This window comes from Leptonychotes weddellii, chromosome 6 (genome assembly GCF_054177405.1).
Source record: "Leptonychotes weddellii isolate Sample4059 chromosome 6, ASM5417740v2, whole genome shotgun sequence".
In the NCBI taxonomy this organism is placed as follows: domain Eukaryota; kingdom Metazoa; phylum Chordata; class Mammalia; order Carnivora; family Phocidae; genus Leptonychotes; species Leptonychotes weddellii.
This window is the reverse complement of record NC_138374.1, coordinates 66,462,516-66,480,099: the sequence shown is the minus strand read 5'-3', so window position 1 is coordinate 66,480,099 and position 17,584 is coordinate 66,462,516. Positions and strand designations below refer to the sequence as shown.

Here is a 17,584-nt window from a genome sequence, read left to right as displayed (position 1 = left end):
CCCTCCCCCCAAGAAAGAAAGAAACAAAACCCTGATGACTCAGGTCTTTCAATATGTGTTTTAAGAGGTATAGAAAACATTAGGGAGGTTTTAATGTTTTTTAGTTATTCTTTTGGTAGCTTCTTTTAATGCTCACTCCAGATTTTCTCCATGATGAATTAATAAGAAATCTGAAGACTGCCAAAGTTTCCAACTTACAGTAACAAGTGGGGAAGGAGGCAGATCTTACTGTTTCTCTGGTTAAACACACCAGCGGCAGACTGGGGACGAGCACATGGCCGGTGCGGGAGGGGCTCCTTGGCTAATGGAGTGCCCCAGGCACAGAGAAGGGATGGAGGCAGTGACTGGCTGAGCTGGCCCTTCCCATGGGCCTACTTGGCCCCAGCCCCATTGCCTTCTTCCACCTGGCAGTTTTCCATCAATGCCAAGACCCCCAGCTCTGTTGTGACTGTTACCCCCTCCTAAACTTTTCCTATTGAGAACCCGGCTGTGCCCTTCACAAGCCAAATAGGGTCAGCTCGGAGAAAATACTCTTTGAAGGCTTTTGTGAAATCTGGTTACCATTTCCTTCCACTTCCCCTGGGCCTGTGGTTGGAAAGTTTCTCTAGCCTATAATACAGATTTTTAAAGTTAATGATAAACATATTTGCAAATTATCTTTAATTCCATCATGCCAGTTATCAGAAAAGCCCAGACCTCTGCAGAATCAATCCTTTACCTGAAAGGGGATCTCCGGTACTGTCTGGAAAGCCATTTTCTTCTCCCTGTCAACCAGAAAGCAACCTTCATTAGAAGTATACCCATATATGAACGGAGATAGTATCAATTTTCCAATGTAGTTAAACTTCCACCAGAGCCTGGCAGGGTGGGTGGTGATGGATCTCAAGAACAGTATTGTAATGGGTATGAAACTATGCGTTTCTTCTAGAATAGGAGCTCCTGGAGGGCAGGAGCTTTGGTCTGTTTGCTCGCTGTGCTGGGTCCTCCGTTCCCAGGACAGTGCCTGGCACACAGCAGACCCCAGTGGATGAAACAATGTGCTACCATTTTACTTTTATTTCACGCGAGGGATGATTTTTATTTTATTCCCTATCTACTCTTTGTTTGGGCTTGCTGTCAGTCTAGGTTGTAATTCGTTTCCGTATCTATAGTATTTTTTAAAAATATATTTTGAAACGGCCAAGAGACACGGTCCAAAGGAAGTGTCCAAATCTCTTGAGAGATGATCGTGTTTCTGCCCTTCTGCTGGGGGTTCTGTTTTTACAAACAAGGCCGTGCTACAGGATAGGCTCCATGGAGGGATATAGTTTCCCTCACTGGAGGGGGGTGGGGGGGGTGGTGTGTGTGTGTGTGTGTGTGTGTGTGTGTGTGTGTGTGTGTTTTCAATGAAGTCAGCAGAGGAGACCATCCTCAGGACACGTTTGTTTATGTTAACGACATCTTCAGACAATGAAAGCCTCTCCCTGCAGCTAGTATGACCCCCTCCATCAGGTTCCAGAAGCAGCACCAGTGTGGGGTCAGAAGCCCTGGGTTTTCATCCAGCTACACTAATAACCTGAAACACCTCACTTACTGGCTTGGGTCTCTGCATCCTCATTTGTAGATTAAGGTGGCCGACAGACTGGCTCATCCCTAAGGTGCTCTGTGTTCTCAGTTTTGCCCTGAAAGACGTGCTAATGCCCTGGGGTCATGCCTTTTAAATAGTCTTTTTCTCTTCATCATCTAAGAAGCCCTCCCCCTCACTCTGAGCTCATAAATCCCCATGTCTCAGCCATGTAGATACATTTGTCTAATTATGAGCCTCATTTTTTTTCCCACATAAGAAGCATTCCAATGTTTAACCAGCCAGATCCCCGTCCCCCTCACCCCCCAACGAATCTAAATATTTCTTGTTTCTGTTTGAGTCTTGCCTCTCATCACTGTCCTAACTGGAATGAAAAGCAACCTGCTCGCTCTATGCATACAGGGGGTCAGGGTTATAGGAAATTTTTGAAAGAACAAAAATCTCTCTTTTTTTTTTTTTTTTTTTTTTACTTTTACAAGCCTAACCCCAGAAGCCCCACAATGGTAGGGCCACTGTTCGATGGGTCATGTAGGGACCTGCCTTCCCACATCTGTACAAGTGTGGCAGGACTGGGCAGGCATGCTTTTTTTTATCAGCAAAGTCACGGTTCTGCTCACCGAATTGGAAACATGCATGGAGCAAACAGAAACAGGACCTTCAGCTGGTGTTGAGAGCCACAAATGTGAAAGTGGAGGTCCCCGCTAAGCCATGAGCTTTCCTTTAACGAGAGACTACGTTACATGGCAAATGTGACCTGATGTCTCATAACCTGGAGAACATTTTTACCAAAGACAATGTCTGGCCAGAATCATCCCTGTGACAGAGACGAGGGACATGACGTGACTCAGAATGACTTGTGAAGGTTGATGGAGACAGAATAATAGAATAAGATCTATGATCTCTGTTCTTGCTCTGATTATTATGTTATGATACTTCTTAGGTCAGTTTTCTAAGAGTGAAATCAGAAGAGACTTATTTTTGCATTTTTTAAAATGGCCTTACGGAAACCACATTCACGCCTTGACTCCACACCTCCGGATGGAGCACACAGGATGTACCAGTTCCCCGTGTTGAACCTATATACAGAGATAAAGAAATCTGAACCCCTGACCTCAAGGCCTGCCTTCAGATAGGCTGGGGAAGTAGAGACGCACACGACTAACTACAACACAAGGCAGACAGTGATGGGTTCCAATAGGGAGGTGTAGACAGTCAGAGAGGAGACGTTTCCTCTGATGGAAAAAAACCACAGGGGGTTTCTTTGAACCAGAGATATTTGAGATAAGCTTTGCTGAGGATCTGGACAGTGGGCACTTGGAGGCAAGGGCACTGAACCAGAGGCCCGCGTGAGCCGGCAAGGAAGTGGCAACGTGGCGCCTTAGGGCACTTCCTCTGAAGCAGAGGCCATGAGAGGCGATAGAGGGAGGCACTCTGAGGCCACACTGAGGCCTGGAAGCCCGTCTGAGGAGCTGGCTCCATCTCAAATACAACGGGGCGCTCACTCGGGAGCTCTCTCCAGAAGCAGGCCTGCTCAGAGCTATGCGGGAGCGGAGCAGGAAATGCCCCCTACTGTGTGTGCAGCACAGGGACATGGCGGTTAGGGAGCACGGACAGGCCAGGTGACAGCGGGGAGTGGGGGCGGGGGAAGCAAGATGGCCTCGGAGGTGACGATTAATGAGACCCCAGACCACGCATCTGGGAAAGGAAGGGATAAGGCTGGAGCCACCACAGAGGTACCGTCATGAGGCGAAAGGCGATGAAATCAAGAGTTTTGAAGAGCGATGGATAAGACCATGAGATGTCCGTGGCTGTTGAAAACATGGTGCTGGGTCCTTGAGGGAGGCCAGGGCCGGAGAGGAAAATACGGATGTTGACATGATTACGGAAGAAGAGAGATGCTGGAGAGCAAGACGTGTGGTCACAGCCTTGAAGAACACACCGACACCTATATTTCGGGGGCAGGGGAGGGCACAAAGGGGGAAGCAGAGAAGGGAGGTCAGAGAGGAGGGAGAAAAGCAAAAGGTGACAACATCAAGTTAGGGAAAGTTTAGGGGCTCTGTGCGCCCCGCGAAGACAAGATGTGGTGAGGAGTGAGTGGTGATATCTGAAAGCAGTTCCAGCTGAGAGATGGAAGTGAAAGCCAGCTTCTACCAGGTGGGCGGTGCGGAGAGGTGTCAGCCTGCAGCGCTACACTCCCCTCACCCTTCTGTCTGCTTAACTTCCTCTTATCTTTGAGGTCCCGGCTCAGACATCACTTCTTCTTGGAAAGCCTTCTGCAAACTCCCAGTGTGGGTCATGTGTTGGGGTGTTCCCACGGCATCCTGTCTGTGCACCCCACAGGACGCTTGCTACACTGGGTGTGAGGGGTTGAAGTGTCTCTCTTCTGCACTAAACTCTGGACTACCAGGCAAGGGCCCTTGTCTAGGCTGTCCTGTGATTAGCATGTTGGAAACAGATAACACATAGTATCTGTGGAAGGGACAGTGAGTGGGAGGGAGGAAGGAAAGAAGACACAAATATGGTGTGGAGTCTGTGGTCTCCAGAGCAGGGGATGAACTGCCATCCTCCATGATGCTCTCTCCATGCTTCCCTCATGCCCTCTGACCCTGCTCGTTGGCCTCATCTTCTTGGTCACTGATTCTGTGGCCTCCACCCCCACTCCATTGTTCTGGCCTCACCTGGATTCCTGTCCACTCAGTCATGGTCCAGTGTCTTAGCCATGTGTTTATAAACACTCTAGACTTGTCTGTCAGCTGTGGGCCCCTGGCCAGTCCTTAGCTCTGCCCTCCCTTCCCCCTGTCTTGCTCTGAACTGCTGAGTATTACTTGGGAGAAAGAAGTGATAAACCTCCCACATTCATAAGATCACATATCTGATCTCAGCTGGGTCTCAACTGCTCCTCGGTTTTTCTTCCATTGTCCTCCTTAAGGCCCCCTTGGGTTTTGTTCCAAACCTTTTCCACTCAGCTGAAGGCCTCATACCCATTTGCGTCCCTTATCCCAAGAAGGGGCTGGGCCTGTGTATTCTCCTTTTCTCCTATCTCCAAAGAGATGGTGTCTTTTCATCTTCAAGGCCCAACCTTTATCCTTGAACTATGGTCCTGTGCAGATGTTTTTAATGGCACTTTAAAACCGGGAAGGTTGGGACATATCTTATCCATCTTTATCTTGCCTAGCACTGAGCTTAGATGCTGTGTTCAGAAATGTTAGTTCAATATAACTGAACCCAGCATTGTCGCAGGGGGGTCTCTTGCTACAGCTCAGCCCTGAGGAGTGGTCTGAGATGGACAAGGGAGCAGAGGATCAGCTCATGGACAAGGCCCAGGATACAGAGGATGTGGCAAGTTCTGTGATGGTTCTGGAAGCAGCTGATGTGAGGGATTTCCAAAAGGAGACTGTGGGCTCCACCTGGATTTCAGAGGGATGTGACATACCAGTAGGAAACATGAGCAGATGATCCCGGGTGGCAGACAGGGCCAGTACCAGTCCTCAGGAGGTATGCGGTGTTGGGAACCTAACATAAGCCCAGTTCTAGGAACCGGAGTCCAAGGGACTGGGGGAGCTGTGACTTGGGCACGGAGGTCCAGCCTGTGGCATCCCTGGGACCTAGGACTGGGGCCTGAGGGAATGAATGGTGCTCAGTTGCACAAGCCGTAGCTTGTGATCTGCTGCTCCCATTAAAACTGCTCCAGGAACATGGAGAAGGACAGAGTTGTAGGCCAGAACGGCACTGGGCTTAGTTGTGAGCAACCCAAGACAGCAGGAGAAATGAGCCAGGGCCTCCTATCACATACAAGTCTCCCCTGTTCTAAGCCAACCTCTGAAACCAGTCCCCTCATTCTACCCCCTTTCTTCTTTCCTAATTCTTTCCAGACTTCTCAAAGACTTACTTCTGCAGAGTGCATACTATGTGCCAGGCACATGATGCTTTGGGTTAGCTCACTGACCACTCCAAGTACTTCTCAGGAGCGAAGAACTACCATTTACAAATGACAAAAAAGATTTCTGTTTAAAAGCTTTATTTTAATTCTGAACTAAGTTCAAGTATAAAGTATTGGTTTTGTGGGAGAGAATAGTTTCTGGGTATGGTTGGGTCCATGTGCCAAAAAAGAAAGGTCTAGATAAGAAAAAAGATGGAAGCAAACCAAATGACTGTTGACAGATGAATGGATTAACAAAATGTCGAATATGACCCAGCCTTAAAAAGGAAGGAGATTCTGTCCCAGGCTACAAACATGGATGAACCTTGAGGACATTATGGCAAGTGAAATAAGCCAGTCACAAAGGGAAAAATACTATATGATTCCAGTTATAGGAAGTACTCAGAGGAATCAAATTCAAAAGACAGAAAGTAAAATAGTGATCACTGGGATGTGGGGTGAGTGGAGAAGGGAGAATTAGTATTTAATGGGTATAGAGTTTCAGGTGGGGAAGATGAAGAAGTTCTAGAGATGGATGGTGGTGATGGTGCACAGCCTGAATGGACTTAATGCCACAGAACCATGTACTTAAAAATGGCCAAGATGGTAAATATTATGTTATGTGTATTTTACCACAATAAAAAAAATTTTTCTTAATCTCCTTAGGAAATTTGAAGGGACCGCAAAGTTGAACACCAATGTTTTATATATCCAAGCAGGCTAAAGAAAATCCCCATTTTGTAAAGCCTTCTCATTGTGAATATGGGGGAATTACCTTATACTTGGGAAAAGGTGTTAACTGCTGCCAAGAATTCTTTGAGCAGAAAGTTGGCTAGGTTACACTCGTTTTGTACTTTGGTTAGCTTATAAATGAGTTGCCAGGTCCCGTTTCTGCTTAGGGTGACGAAGAGCCACCTCTGGAAATTTCACAGATTTCACACGGCAACAGAAACCCAAAGGCCAAGAACACACTGTGGGGAAACTTTCTGCTCAGAGATGAATGTGTATCCCACGTGGGGATGGACTGATAAGCAGAAGACGCTGACAGATTGATGGGGAAGGTACTAATCGGTACCTAGGAGTTAGTCTTCTAGGAAACATGCTCTTCTGGACTGTCTAGTTCCATCTTTAAATGTCTATGCTTAGCTAATGAATAAAGAGTTCCATCTTTGTTATTTTGTAAACCAGGGAAAGGAAAACTGGGTGGGAAAGCACTCAACAGGTTGGTTAACCCGATTATCACCTGAGTCTGGCTGGAAACCACCATGAAGACCCAAACCAAGTTATCACTGCTCACTTGGTTGCAGCAACCTGAATTACACCCAAAGAGCCAGAAAAGAGCTACCTTCCACGCAAATAGACTTATCCACTTGAGGTACCAGTTCAGTCAAATTCCTTGAGTAGCTTCTTTGGGAGAACAACCAATGCTAAAGCTTGATCTCTGTGCTTTAAGACAATATTTTAGTAAATGGCTTTGAAAATATAATTTTAAAAGCTTAGGTGTGCAATAGTAACAGATCTTCTACAGCTCGGATTTAGACTGTTCTAGAGTCTCCTGTCACACAGCCAGTGAAACTCAAGCCACTTTCAGTGATGTGAATTCCCAAGACACAGTGGGTATCTGTGTAACTCTCCTGAATGAATGTATCGATCATCTGCTTCTACACATTAGGACTAGACTATGAGTCTCCTGTTGGATTTTTCTAAAGCAATTTATACTTAATTCTTTTTTCTGCAAATTAAATACGATTGTTGCAGCTAACTGTTTACACTTTTACTTTTTACTGAAGTATACTATATATATAAAAAGCTGGGCATATCTATTTATTTGAAAGTATATTCCAGAAACTGGCCTTTAGAAATGTATTTAATTTAGGATACATTTACCAAGCACCGACTCCGTGTCCGAGGCCATTCTAAGGCTTGGAATATGGAGACAAAGGATCCATATCCTCGCGGCTTCAAGGTTCCAAGCCGGTAAGGAAACAAAGACATGAGCATAAATATTGATACCACAAGGAATGAGTAACGTGTTAGAAAGGCACGGAGAGAAAGCCAGGGGAGCACAAAGGTGGGCAGGAATTCAAGTGAGACCTCAGGGAACAGGGAAAGTTCCACTGAGGATGAAAGAACGAAATGCAGAAGAATGGAAATTTCAAATAAAGGCTGCACTGCTTTGCTGGGGTGAGAGCGAACCTGTGGGTTTGTGTACATTTGGTTCAAAGAGGGTTCTATCCAACTGTAAGGAAGACCTGCTATTTCTGGAGTTGAAGTGGAGGTCAAAGCCCGGAGCAGCTACTCCTGTGACTTGGAGGCCGGGCACGCTCAGGTGTAATTTCACACCCTTGCTACTGTTTCAAAGGTGAAGGAGGGAGGGGTTTTCCCCTTGAGCATGAAGTTTAGTTGATTACTGTTCCAAAATATCATCAAGTGTTTCACAGGAGGTTACAGTTTGCACATGCAAAGGGAGAGGGTGTCTCGGAGAGGCAGGGGGTTTCTGCCTAGATTTCTAACACTCGCAAATCGCGGGTGCAGGATGCACGCGATGCCAGAGCACACACTTGTGCAAGGCTGCAAGATGAGCAAGCACCCTCACCACTCTGCAGTTTACCCTGTCATCTTCCCGTGGTGCGTAATTATGTGGGGCTGAAGACAGACCACTTGGTTGCAAGTGTCAATATGTGGAGGTTGGTTAGGCCTTTTTTTTTAATTTAAGATTTTATTTATTTATTTGAGAGAGAGAGAGAGAGAGAGAGAGAGAGAGAATGAGTGGGGGAGGGGCAGAGGGAGAGGGAGAAGCAGGCTCTCCACTGAGCAGGGAGCCCGATGCAGGACTCGATCCCAGGATCCTGAGATCATGACCTGAGCCGAAGGCAGACACTTCACCAACTGAGCCACCCAGGCACCCCTGGAAGTTGGTTAGGCCTAAATACCATTCAAATGTTTGAATGAGTTATTCCATGACTTTAATTTGAAAAAAAATACCAAAAATACACACAAAATAAAAAATACAGATGGCTCCTGACTGATTTTTCTTTTAAAAAAAGGCTTATGATTTTTTGACTTTACAGGGGTGCAAACGCGATACGTGTTCAGTAGAAACCGCACTTGAGATTTGGGATATGCATATTTTCCCGGGCTAGCAATCCCCAGTACGATCCTCTCTCCTGATGCCAGGCAGCAGCCCCAGCTTCCAGGCAACCACACAACCACAAGGGTCAACAGCCAACACACCGACAACCCTTCTGCACCCACACAGCCGTTCTGCTTCCCACTGTCAGTAGGGTGCTCAGTCAATGACATGAGATCTTCTGCACTTTATCAAATAGGCTTCATGTGAGATGCTCTTGCCCAAAGGCAGGCTAACATAAGTGTTCTGAGCATATTTAAAGTTGGCTGGGCTGAGCTATGATGTTTGGTAAGTTAGGTATAGCAATGCATTTTCTTTTTTCTTTTCTTTTTTTAGATTTTATTTATTTTTGTGAGAGAGAGGGAGAGGGAGAAGCAGACTCCATGCTGAGCAGGGAGCCTGACGTGGGACTCGATCCCAGGACTCTGGGATCATGACCTGAGCCAAAGGCAGACGCCCAACTGACTGAGCCACCCAGGCGCCCAGTAACGCATTTTCAACTTAAATATTTTTAACTTACGATGGGTTTATGAGGGCATAACCCCACTGTAAGTTAAGGAATATTGTTATTCAAACTGTTTTTTCAAAAAGCCACAAAAGATGTGAAAATCTTTCTCTCAATCTCTCAGCCCATCTCCCCCTCAGAGGTTACTGGTTACAATCTGGGGCATGTCCTTCCTGATTCCTTAGTCATAGGAACCAAGACTGAGACAGTTTTTTAACCCCAAACCACACTAGTCTGCACTTTTTTTTTTTTTAAGTGGAGGAGGAGCAGAGGAAGAGGGAGAAAGAATTTTAAGCAGGATTCCCACCCAATATGAAGCCCAACGTGGAGCTCGATCTCACAACCTGAGATCATGACCTGAGCCGAAATCAAGAGTCAGACGCTTAACCGACTGAGCCACCCAGGCACCCCTACAATTTGTTTTATTTAATAATATCTTATGGAGGGTGGCCGGGTGGCTCAGTCGGTTAAGCGTCTGCCTTTGGCTCAGGTTATGATCTCAGGGTCTTGGGATCGAGCCCCCTCTTGGGCTCCCTGCTTAGTAGGGAGTCTGCTTTTCCCTCTGCCCCTCCCCTCCGCTCATGCTCTCTTTCTTTCAAATAAATAAATAAAATCTTTAAAAAAATAATATCTTATGGATATCTTTTAAGGCCAGTGGTCTCTCCTCTTTCTGATGGTTTTAATTGTACTGTGTCAAAGTACCAAAATGTACTCAACCAGTCCCTACAGATGGGCATGTAGGTTATCTGCAATTATTCTCTATTTCAAACACACTCTGCTGTGATTTCTGTAGGATCCTTAAAGGGAGATCGCCTGATCGATGAGTAATAGATGCTGCCAACCAGTGTTCTGAAAGTTGTATCAGTTTGCACTCTCAACTGTGCATGTAGGTGGCCATACCCCACACCCACACCAGCGTGAAGTCTAGTGAAATTCTAACTCACTGGTGAAATTCAAAGGCATTACAGTCAATAAAGCACTAAATGATAATGAGAACAGAAGCCTTTAAGTCAAACAATTAGAGTGGATATAATGAGGGACTGTATAACTTCGTGAGTAATAAGCTCCTCTTATGCTGTTCCTAGGGAAATAATTACTAAGTGCTAGAAAGCTGGCATTTCTCCCCTTTGGCTTATATGTGTCCGACCACAAATATATTATTTTGACTTGGCCCAAAAGTAGAAATAAGTTAATAAAACATCACATTAGACTATCAAATTAGATTATAGATCTTCCTTGACTTCTGACAGGGTTATATCCCAATAAACCCATTGTAAGTTGAAAATATCCTACGACAGCTAACCTACCGAACATCATAGCTCAGCCCAGTTGACCTTAAATGTGCTCAGAACACTTAACACTAGCTGGGGAGTCTGGGTGGCTCAGTCAATTAAGCCTCAGACTCTTGGTTTCGGCTCAGGTCGTGATCTCCAGGTTGTGGGATCGAGCCCCATGCTCAGCAGCAAGTCTGCTTAAGCTTCTCTCTCTTTCCCTTGCCCCTCCCTCCTGCATGCTCACTCTCTCAAATAAGTAAATCTTAAAAAAAAGAGAGAGAGAGAACACTTATATTAGGCCGCAGTTGGACAAGAGCATCTCTTGCAGTTGGGCAAGAGCATTTGATAAAGTGCAGAAGATCTCATGTCATTGACTGAGCACCCTACTGACAGTGGGAAGCAGAACGGCTGTGTGGGTGCAGAAGGGTTGTCGGTGTGTTGGCTGTTGACCCTTGTGATTGTGTGGTTGCCTGGAAGTTGGGGCCGCTGCCTGGCATCAGGAGAGAGGATCGTACTGGGGATCGCTAGCCCGAGAAAATACGCGTATCTCAAATCTCAAGTGCGGTTTCTACTGAACACGTTTCGTGTTTGCACCCCCGTAAAGTCGAAAAATCATTAAGTTGGCCCGTTCTAAGTTAGGGACTGTCTGTACTTTGATTTTTCTTTTAAAATTTCATTTCTGACAAGTTTATTAAAGAAAACATTTTCAAGGCCCTGGAATGACGACTGCAGTGGACAGCATGAATTTGTTGTGGGAACAGCAGTTTACATTTCATTATTGTGTCCAGCATTCAGAAACACAGAATACAGGTGGTCCTGGTCTACCCCAGCCGAGCGCGAGGCAAGGCAGGGTCCACCAAAAATCAGCAAGAGCAGCGCCGCCCGAAATGCCTGACAAGGTGAGGGCTGTTCAGAGCTGAGCCTGCAGGCAGGGGGAGAGAGGAGGAGGAAGAGCAGAAAAGGGACAAGGTTGGGTGTTGGGAGGTGGGGGTAGAGGATTTGCTCCCTGTGATGATGTGCTACCAGCTGCAGTCATTCCCAGGGATAGCACAAGCAGAGCGAGGAGGCAGGCCAGTGGAAGGTCACCTCGCTGGATACACAAATTTAGTCTAGAACAAGTAAGATGATACAACCTGAGGAAGTTAAGTTCTATCCTGGGAGTCAGATCTTTATGTGTTTTAGGCAAAACTGTCTAGGGTATCAAGACAAAGAAAAGATCTACCCCTTTGAAAGACTCTAATCAAATTCACCTGGTACTGCTTGGTTTTAAGGGGTTTGTGTATCTGTTCTCCACATGGGGCACCCCAATCCCCAATCCCCTTAGTAGAGGTGAGGTGGTCAAGTGTGCAGACTCGGGGGCAGGGGTGGAAGGGGGGTAAGTGAAGGAGAGAGGGAGCAGGGGAAGTGGGAGATGTATAATACTTACATTTACAGAACAGGTGGTTCCATCCCAGCAAAACCCACCCTTGAAATTCCTTCCCCTTCCTCTAAATGCCCCGACAGCCATGCCTCAGGAGCCCTCTCCCAGCCTGTTTCAAGAAAGGGCACTCCAGTTTGGACTGCTGGCAAGGGACTGCAAAGCCGAAGGAAGTCCCTCTCACCAGAGTTAAAAATAGCAAGTTCGGGCTCCACTGAAAGTTTTCTAGTTTTACTTAACAGCACTGCTTCCTCATTCTCGAAACGTCAGTCTCAGGGATGAAGTGAGAGACGACTAAGTATCTCCTCCAGCCAGAGCTCCCTGCTTTTCCCTCAAAGAACAAACCAGAGGGCTCAGCAATCTGTTAAGCACATCTTGTTGGCGCTTGAACGGATTGCTGCGGAAGGGCAGGTGGTGACCTGCCAGGCTGCCTCCCCTCAGATACCATCGCCGGCGAGCACTGCCTGGGTCCGTTCCCTGTTATTATAACTCACATAATTGCTTCGGGTTTGCAGAGTCTGCTAGATCAGTGGCTCTGCCAAGGCAATGTGGCTGCTGGAGAGGATTTTGCCAACTACCTCTCAATCCAATTTAAGCAAAAGAGCAGGCCCACCGTTTACCGGTTTTGTTGCAGTCGCCCTGACCCACGCGGCGCTGCCAGACAGAGAGCATTTAGAATTGTGGGAAAAGCCGAAAATCTCCCCAGACAAGAGGCCCAGCAGCAACTGGGAAGAGCAGTGGCTACTAACTCAGAAATGCTGGGCATCGGGGGTGGGGAGGGGGTGGGGGGGGAGGGTGACCCAGGACAAGGCACAGGTCCCCACGCTGTCCCTCATCAATGGTCTCTGGTTCCCTCCGCTGTAAAACAGAAACCACGAACAACATGATTTCTGGGGGCCCCTTCGGCCCGAACCCTGCCACGCTGTCAGTTTGCACATCTGGGCCCAAACTCACGTTCTAAATTGTCAGGATCAGCAGTGCCTAGCTAGCTGGCCTCTGGGAGCTGGGAGGAAGGTGAGGACCCAGAGATCAGAAAGGAAGGCACGCAGGTGCCTGGGTGGCGCAGCTGGTGGCTCTCTTGGTTTTGGCTCAGGTCGTGATCTCAGGGTCTTGAGATCGAGTTCCATCCGGGCTCCCTGCTCAGCACAGAAGTCTGCTTGAGACTCCTCCTCCTTCTCGCTCTGCCCCTCCCCCTGCTTTCTCTCTCTCTAATAAATAAATATTAAAAAAAAAAAAAAAGAAGAGGCATGGATGGTAGATGAGGGGTCAAGGCCACAGGGTGGGGGGAGAGAGTCCCACCTAAGATACAAAACATGTGTCCTTGGAAATAAAAGACTTCTGTTTCTTTGATGAACAAACAAGATCCAAGATTAGCCACAATGTCTTGGGCGTCAGTCATTAACTAAGATCGTTCTCTGGCTTGCAAAGGGTTGAGAACTTCAGTCTTGGTCCTCAGTAGGGTACTTGGTGTAATACTATCAACAAGCATGCTTGGCATTCGATGGCTGAAAAACTGGGTGTGGGCCCCCTGCCCCCCTCCCATCTAGTCTGGGCAACATACTGCGCAGCTTTATCTTTAAAAGGTTTTGTTCAATTTCAAAGAAATCACTTAGTTATTGAGAGGCTTTCAACAGATAAAACAGCATCTTCTTTTTATTTGGTGCCGTTTGTCACTAGGAACTGATGTGAGCTCTTATAACTCGTTCGGAGGAAGGTCAGACTAGCAGTCTGGCCTGTTAGGTCTAGTCTGTAAATACAGATGCAAATGTAGTCTAAGAAATTTACAGCCTTATACGGGGGTTGGGGGGGAGAGAGGCAGGGGAAGGATGTTCACCACAGCAGTATTTCAGATAGCAAAACAGTTGAAACAGCCTCAAGTTCCACAATAAGGAAACTCTTAAATTACTCTATGACCATGAATATCACAGGATATGAGATGGGACATTTTCCTAGTGTCTCAAGAGTTTTGCCTGGGGCCCCAAGTGGAGGACAATAGTATGCATATATTCCCCAGTGAGGTGCCAGGTAAATCCCGAAGGACTGGCTAAGAAGGGGCCCAAAGTGGTGGTGCGACCTTTAATTACCCCAACCCCACCTTCAGCTTTTGTAAGAGATTTCTTTGAAGGAACTGGAAGAAGCGGCTATTTCCCTTCCCCTGCCATTAGGAGGGAGGGGAGCCTCTCTGCCCATCCAAGCCAGGTGAGGGGGCCTCAGGATCACCACCTGTGGGGGGGTGCTTGCCAAAAGGGGAAGGCCAGCCTCCCACTCCTTGACTGGATGCCGATTGACATGTAGATACTCCGGGCCCAACCCTTCTGCCACTGGGAGGCCCGAACCTGCATGTATAAGGAAGTGACAAGGGAGCTGTCCCTGCCCCTGACAAATTTCCCGTGGCCAAGTGGATCGGAGCCATCTTGAAAGGGCCCTACTCAGGTAAGACGGTGTGGTATACCACTGGGGGAGAAGCGGCTGGGGTTGGCTGTTGGGGGCAAATGCAAACATTCAGCTGGGAGTGCTCCGTCCACATCAGGTCATTATATGGTGCTGGGTTCTCACTTGGGGAAGGAGAGAGGAACTACGTCCATCTCTCTTTGGGCCTCAAAATTTCAATCAGGCCTGAGCTGGAGGTGAGGAGACAAGCTTTGAGCTTTAAGGCCAAGAGTCAATCAGGTACGGTATGATGTTCATTTAAATGCAACACTAACCAGATATTTATTGAGCGTTTACTGTGTGCCAGGAGACTGGTACTATTCTACCCATTTTAGGAAGGAGGAAACTGACCGAGAGAGGTGAGGTAACCAGCTCAAGGTGACAGAGCTAGGGGCCTTGTAGGTCCGCCTAGCTCCAAAGCCCATGGTGAGGCCAGTAGCAACCCCAAGCATGGAGTCTGGAGTCAATATGCCTGCACGGTTCAAATCTTGGCTCTCCTACTCAGTAGCTGAGTGACCGTAAAGAAATTATTTAACCTCTCTGTGTCACAGTGTGCATCTGTAAAACGGACATAATAATAGTGCATCCCACATAGGGTCATTTGGGAGATTAAATGAGTTCATACAGGTGAGTGCTTGGAATAACTCTTGGCCTTAAAAAGGTTAATTATTATTCTTTTGATTACATCCCATTAACCTCTTAGAATGCTTAGGACACTGTATTAAGTCGAGAAAGGAGGGGTGCTTGGATGGCTCAGTCGGACTCTTAGTTTTGGCTCAGGTCATGATCACAGGGTCATAAGATCGAGCCCAGTGTTGGGCTTCACGCTCAGCAGAGTCTACTTGATATTCTCTCTCCCTCTCCCACTCATACTGTCTCTAAAATAAATAAATATATATATTTTTAAACATTACATGTACAGTGTGATTACAGCTATATACAAAATAGTTATATCCCCGCAAAGGGAAAAAAAAAAAGAGGAAATAATACTTCCCATATCTTCTTTTCATAAGAACATGACTTTTACTTGGGGATTAGTTAGTTGGGAAAAGCCCTGGCTTTCTGCTTGGAAGAGGATGTAAACAATCAGGGTGTGTGTTTTATGCACAGATTAGTGGTCGGCACACAATACCCCAGATGCTAGAAGGTAGGTATTCATCCATCCATTCCACTTATTAAATGCCTACCGAGTATTAGATTCCAAGATAAATGCTGTAATATAATCAACACCAGATCACTGAATGCTGCTTTAGGTTGAATTGTGCCTCCTCCCACCCCCCCCACCCCCACTCCAAATTCATATGTCAGAGTCCTAACCTCAGTACATGACTGTATTTGGAAATAAGGTCTTTACAGAGGTAATCAAGTTCAAGAGAGGTAACCCTCATCCAAGAGGACGGGCGTCCTTATGAAAAGGGGACATTTGGAGGGAGGCACCACACAGGGCTACACCGGGAAGGAGCAGGTGGGAGCATGCATGGAAAATGAAAAGGTAATGCTGTGGGCAGTCTGGACCCCTCACGGCATGGATGCACATCTACCCCAACCTTCCTCACTATGCCTCACAGTGAAGTTCCCGGGGCATTAAGAACTATCTGTGAGGGGCGCCTGGGTGGCTCAGATGGTTAAGCGTCTGCCTTCAGCTCAGGTCATGATCCCAGGGTCCTGGGATCGAGCCCCGCATCGGGCTCCCGGCTCAGCGGGGAGCCTGCTTCTCCCTCTCCCTCTGCCTCTCTCCCTGCTCATGCTCTCTCTCTCTCTCTGGATCTCTGTGTCTCAAATGAATAAATAAAATCTTAAAAAAAAAAAAGGAAAGAACTATCTGTGATGGGAGCCTACACCAAACCTGATTTCAGTTAGAATCTCTGAGGGATGGGACCCAGGCATTGGTGTATCATAGAAGTTCTCCAAGTGATTCCTATGTGCAGTTAGGGTCCAGATCCATTGGGCTGAGCAGATCATAGGTGGGCACTAATTTTAGTAAGAAAATTTAAATCTGTTTTCTATGGGTCACTAATAGGTGCTTTCCATGTTTTGTAAATCTGTCCTTAAGGATTCTCATTCCTGCCTACGGCGTCAGATCATACAGCAACCACTTGATGAGCGAAAGACCCCTGCCCCTTCTCTGTGCAAAGTCACATGTCAAGCTCACGGATTATCTAAAAATGGCCAAGAAGGATAGGGTGGTGAGAGGATATGGCAGATGAAGGGTAGGAGGTACATTTGTGACCAATCTCGCAATAACTGCAACTGTAGATTTATGTTAATGTGAACTAAAATTATTCATACATCAGCCTTGCTGTGGAACAGGTGAATTTAACCCATGGCCAGATGCTATCCCTCCCATTCAGTGATTTTGTTTGCAGGAGAGGAAGTGGGGTGCCTCGGAATCACCTATAGGGCTTTTAGAATCTACTCCTGGATTTGGGAAGGTTCCACCCTCCTCTTCCTATTCTGGAAGCTCAGAGCTCCTACAACCTGCCCCACTCCCTTGTCTCTACCCCGCCTGCCTCTCTTCTCAATGATGGCCAGCAGGGTGGTCTCAAGGTGCAGGAGCCTGTCTAAACCCCCGAAGTCAATGCCTTGGGCTGTGTTTGTTTCCTTGCATGTCCTGCCAGCTCAGCTCGCCTGTGGGTTACTGGAGGGAGAAACCTGGCCTTGTGGGTCTCTGCAAGGCACATGGCCACAAGAGGGGCTGCGCGGGTGGAAGGGGGTAGGCTGCTGGTACCTGAGGCTCTTGATTTCTGGGGACTCTGCACGTCTTCTGCCTTGACTGCTTTCTTTTCACATGTTCCCCAAATGTGTCATTTGCCCTGGTACCCAGAACACAGCAAGCTTGATTCCAAGTCTCGATTACAAATGGCGACTCCCACCCAGTCCCTGGGGCTCCCCGTCCCTCTCCCTTGCTTCATTTCCCTCCGAGCACTATTACCAGTGGAAACACTCAATATTATACCGTTTGTTCCTGGTCAGCCTTACTTATTAGTTGCATGCCCACGAAGCCTCTGTGATGTGCTGGATGACATCTTAAGAGCTTAAAGAAAGATCAATTCATTCCCCGCCTCCCCACTGCCCAGATTAGCTGTTTTCCTATTTCTGACAGTGACCACCGTGTGCCCAGTCACCAGCAGTCACCAGTGTCCCTTCTCTTCAGTCCCAAGCCTGACAGACACCAAACCCTCTCACCTCCTTCCAAACATGTTGTCATTTGGTTCTCGTTTTGTTCTGTTTGCAAATGTTATGAGTTGAATTATGTACTCCCCCAAAGAGATACGTTGGGGTCCTGGCCCCCAGCACCTCAGAACGTGGCTGTATTTGGAGACGGGCTCTTTACAGAGGTATCGA

At 47.2% G+C, this 17,584-nt stretch overlaps 1 protein-coding gene across 1 annotated transcript in view; it reads right to left on the bottom strand.

Moving 5' to 3' along the window:
- Window positions 1-17,584, bottom strand: part of EDARADD (EDAR associated via death domain) — a gene marked incomplete at its 5' end in the record, with an annotated part of 46,800 nt that overhangs the window by 12,591 nt on the left and 16,625 nt on the right. Inside the window, one exon of the mRNA XM_081823170.1 lies at window positions 719-764. Within this exon, the coding sequence (XP_081679296.1) occupies window positions 719-764 (46 nt within the window). The remainder of the gene's footprint in view (window positions 1-718; window positions 765-17,584) is intronic.